The 3,775-nt window shown below is 28.1% G+C and overlaps 1 protein-coding gene across 1 annotated transcript; it reads right to left on the reverse strand.

Annotated features, from left to right (window-relative positions):
- Nucleotides 1–656: 656 nt before the first annotated feature.
- LOC111617395 (classical arabinogalactan protein 9-like) lies at nt 657–3,244 on the reverse strand (the record flags this gene model as incomplete). Its single annotated transcript, XM_023358691.1, has 2 exons — nt 3,187–3,244; nt 657–1,115 (listed from the first exon to the last, which is right to left on the reverse strand). A coding segment is annotated over exon 2 (395 nt), but the record flags the coding sequence as incomplete, so codon positions are not given.
- Between the last annotated feature and the right edge of the window lie 531 nt (nt 3,245–3,775).

The raw sequence follows: 3,775 nt of genomic DNA on the forward strand, positions 1-3,775 counted from the left end.
TAATTTAAAAACTTTTAAGAAAAGTTCAGAATTACTCCAACAGAAAAATACAATAAGTACATTTACAGCTGATAACCCATATTCATATTAATTTCTTATTTTCTTCTGTATATTTTTCACGTATATGTTTCACGCATAATATTTCTTGCTCCTTTCTCTTTGTAATTTAACACATAATATTTTAAAATTTTGCTTCATACTACTTTGTATTAATATGTTAAGTATTGTGAAAAATAAATTTTGAAAAGTTTAGAATGATCTATAATAAATCTAATTATTATTATGTAAAAGATTCGTGTAACGAGTCATTTTTGTTAATGTAATTTGTAAAAAGATGAACATTTTGGTAAAGTTAAGGATGATTTTTCATTTAAAAAAGATGTAAGAAGTATTGTTTTAAGTAAACTCTCAAATTAATTTCCGATTTATTTACTTTAAACTTCAAAGAAATATTGGTGATTAAAGCTATACTTTTGAGGAAAGATCAGCATTAGGAATGGAAATATTTTATGAATGATCATTACTATGATCTGGAAAGGATATTTGTATTGACATACACTATTCTATCTTTATCAGAAGAGTGTTTGATTGATGTTTTTCTTTAAAAATACAAGAAATTTTATTAAGTAATGAATAGGAAATTAAACGAGACTCACTTTTCTTTCTCGGATGCTCCATAATCTCCTACGGTGACATGAGATAGTGACCTGACAGCTTCTCCTCCCACTACCGGACTCTGGATCTGAGGATAGGGAGATTGAGGAGGTTGGATGGAGTGCAGCTGTTGGTAGGGTGAGTGAGGAGGTTGAGGAGAAGGTGAGCAGTGAGGCGACACGGCAATCGGAAGCGTTGTCGGTGGAGACATAGGAGCTGGTTCCATCGGAGTCCTGCTGACAGCGGGAGGAGATCCGGGATGGTGGATGACTGCCGTGGTGGTGGCAGCACCGGCTATTACGGGATCAGACACTTCCGGTCGGGGTGTCACGTGACCCGTCGAGAAATCGACTGGTTCCGTCTGTTCGGTTTCCGGGACGGGGTTGGGTGGATACATGGGTTTTGGCGTCACCAGCACTGATGGTCTCTGGCCTCCCGCTGGGACAATCGCTGGATGGGGGCTGAAAAAGAAAATGTATATATTATACATATTATCCATATCGGTCCCTTGAATGTTTTTCTGTTTTCCTTTAGTGTTGCAAGCTAATTGAATGGAGTCTTCAAAAAATATTGATTACATTACTTAAAATTTTTCAAGAAAATTTTACTTCTTTCAACTTATTCGTGCATTTGTGAAGTCTTATAAACATTTATTCAATTCATGTTTATAATAGATTCTTACAATTATAGATCATAGAGTATCAAAGATTCCTAGATCACAATATCAAACTTAATTTCAAATTGATTAATTAATTAATCATTATTAAATAAAATAAAAATAATTTATAATAATTACATAAAAATGATTTAATAACAATAAATCTTTATATAAAATATTATGACAATTTTTTTCGAATTTATAAGTTTTAATACCTTGTATAATAATACGAGATATTAAAACTTTTTACATATAGAAATATTTCATTATAAAGCTATTTTTCATATAACAACGAATCATTAATTATTTTATTACTTACTTTAAAGTTCAGTTGAAATATTACATTATAATATTATAAATAGACAATATTAAAACCAAAATAATGATTGTAACAAGAAAATATTATTATTGTTTTATTTGAGTAGCTAATAATAAATATCATTATCGAAATTATGCCTAAACTACAGTACTTTATGCAGATTCACAAACCTATGTTTCAATACTTCAATGCTTATTTTAGCTATAAAAAAATAAATATTCTATTAATAATATGAACGCTTAAATATTAAAAGTATGCAGTATTTCTATCCTTATTCTGTTTAAGGAACCCGAAGACACACGAAACCAAGTTACGAAACTATTGATATATCGTGAGGAATCATCTTGCAATCTTGAATTTTACTTTGAATAATAAATCTAAGCATAGAAACAGGTAAGCCTATATGACTAAAACAAGCTAAAACTATCATTAGTTCGATAACCGTATTGATATTTGTAACTCTAACAAATATCAATACTAATAATATACAAATGAAGAAGTTTAAACATTACAATCATTAGAATACTTCTTCAATAAAATTTCAATTGATATAGATTCATTTATGATGATGTATTACCTATATTAATAGTGTTTACAATCCTCCCCTTCTGAATAATTAAACTCATATTCTGCTTCAACTCTTTGGGTACCTTTTCCTGCTGCACCCGTTGCTAGCAGTCGCAACTGGGTACGTTTTCTGAAGTCGTATGACACTTGCCGACGCGTGCGGCACCTCAGTGGCACTTAACTGTCTGAAATTCTAAATTATAAGTCTCTCGAAAGCAAACGTGACCCCATGATCGCACTGGGGCACAGTTCCCCTCCTTTCTCATCTTTCTACTCCCAAAGGGAATGCTTTAATTTTTATACGATTACAAACCTGATTTATAAAAGGGATTTGAATCAAAAAATTTTAACTCAAATTTTAATTTTTCATTTTAGCCTGATATAAATACATATTAAAAAATTTTGTTTATTTTTAATTAATTTAATATTATATATATATTTTAAAAGTTGGTTTTTATATACCATTTCATTTAAAGATTTAATGGAATATAATTCGCATCCTTTCTTTAACATACGAAACTGAGATGTATCTGAATATAATTTATTTATAATATTGGATAATTTTATTTATAATATGATTCGTTACAATAATAGAATTATGAATAAAATTTTATTTTATCAAAATAACTCAAAGTTAAAAGAAAGAATTTAAGTTTAACGATTAATATTTTTATAGTATGCTTAGCTTTTTCACATACGAAATTACGTGTTTATATAGAAAAAAACTCAATAGTTTCTTAAAATGGCGATAAAGAAAATCATTAGTTTTATATAATAAATGAAATTAAGAAGAATTTTAAAGTTTCATCCTGAATTTTGTATTTTTAATAAAACTTTTAAGTGCTTATTTCATATAATTAAGCATTATATTAAAATTTTCTATTGCTTTAAAAAAATACAAAATCGAANAAATAACTTACAAAAAAAATAATAAAGTTTAAAAAGTATCTTATCGTGACAATTCACGGTAAATGGAATCTCAACTGACCTGAAAGAACAATTTGCTAACCAACTGCAAGATATTTTTTTTATAAATAGAACATAGAATTTCCTCACGTGAAGCTTTCACTATATTTTATTCTATCTGGTTTCATATGCACAGATTGAAACTTTATCTTAAACGTAAGATACTTGGAAAGGTTTTCGTTATCTTTATCTTAAGAAACAAATAGCGAATTTCCTATCCATCGAGACTAATATTTTATTCTAGACTTTTTTAGATCTAGATTTAGAAGAATTAAAATGATTAAGGATTTTAATTGCATGAGATACAAGTGAAAAATCTCTAAGCTAATTTCAATCAAGTCAATCTAGAATCGAAGTCATCTACACGTATTGTACTTATTTTCCATTCTTTCATAAAATATTCAGTTTAGGAGACTTCAAATAATTTTTAAAAACTGTTTATGAAATTTACATTGTTCTTACTATTATACAATGAAATTATAATGATTTATTTCTGGAAGATTTCAATATAATCCTAATAATAAAAATGCCATATGTACTAATTATAACTTATATTGACCGTTTACAGTTCCAATTCCTTACATAAGATTCTACACAGAAAATTGTAAACA

Source organism: Centruroides sculpturatus, unplaced genomic scaffold (genome assembly GCF_000671375.1).
Source record: "Centruroides sculpturatus isolate CEXI.00-Female unplaced genomic scaffold, Cexi_2.0 scaffold5889, whole genome shotgun sequence".
NCBI lineage: Eukaryota > Metazoa > Arthropoda > Arachnida > Scorpiones > Buthidae > Centruroides > Centruroides sculpturatus.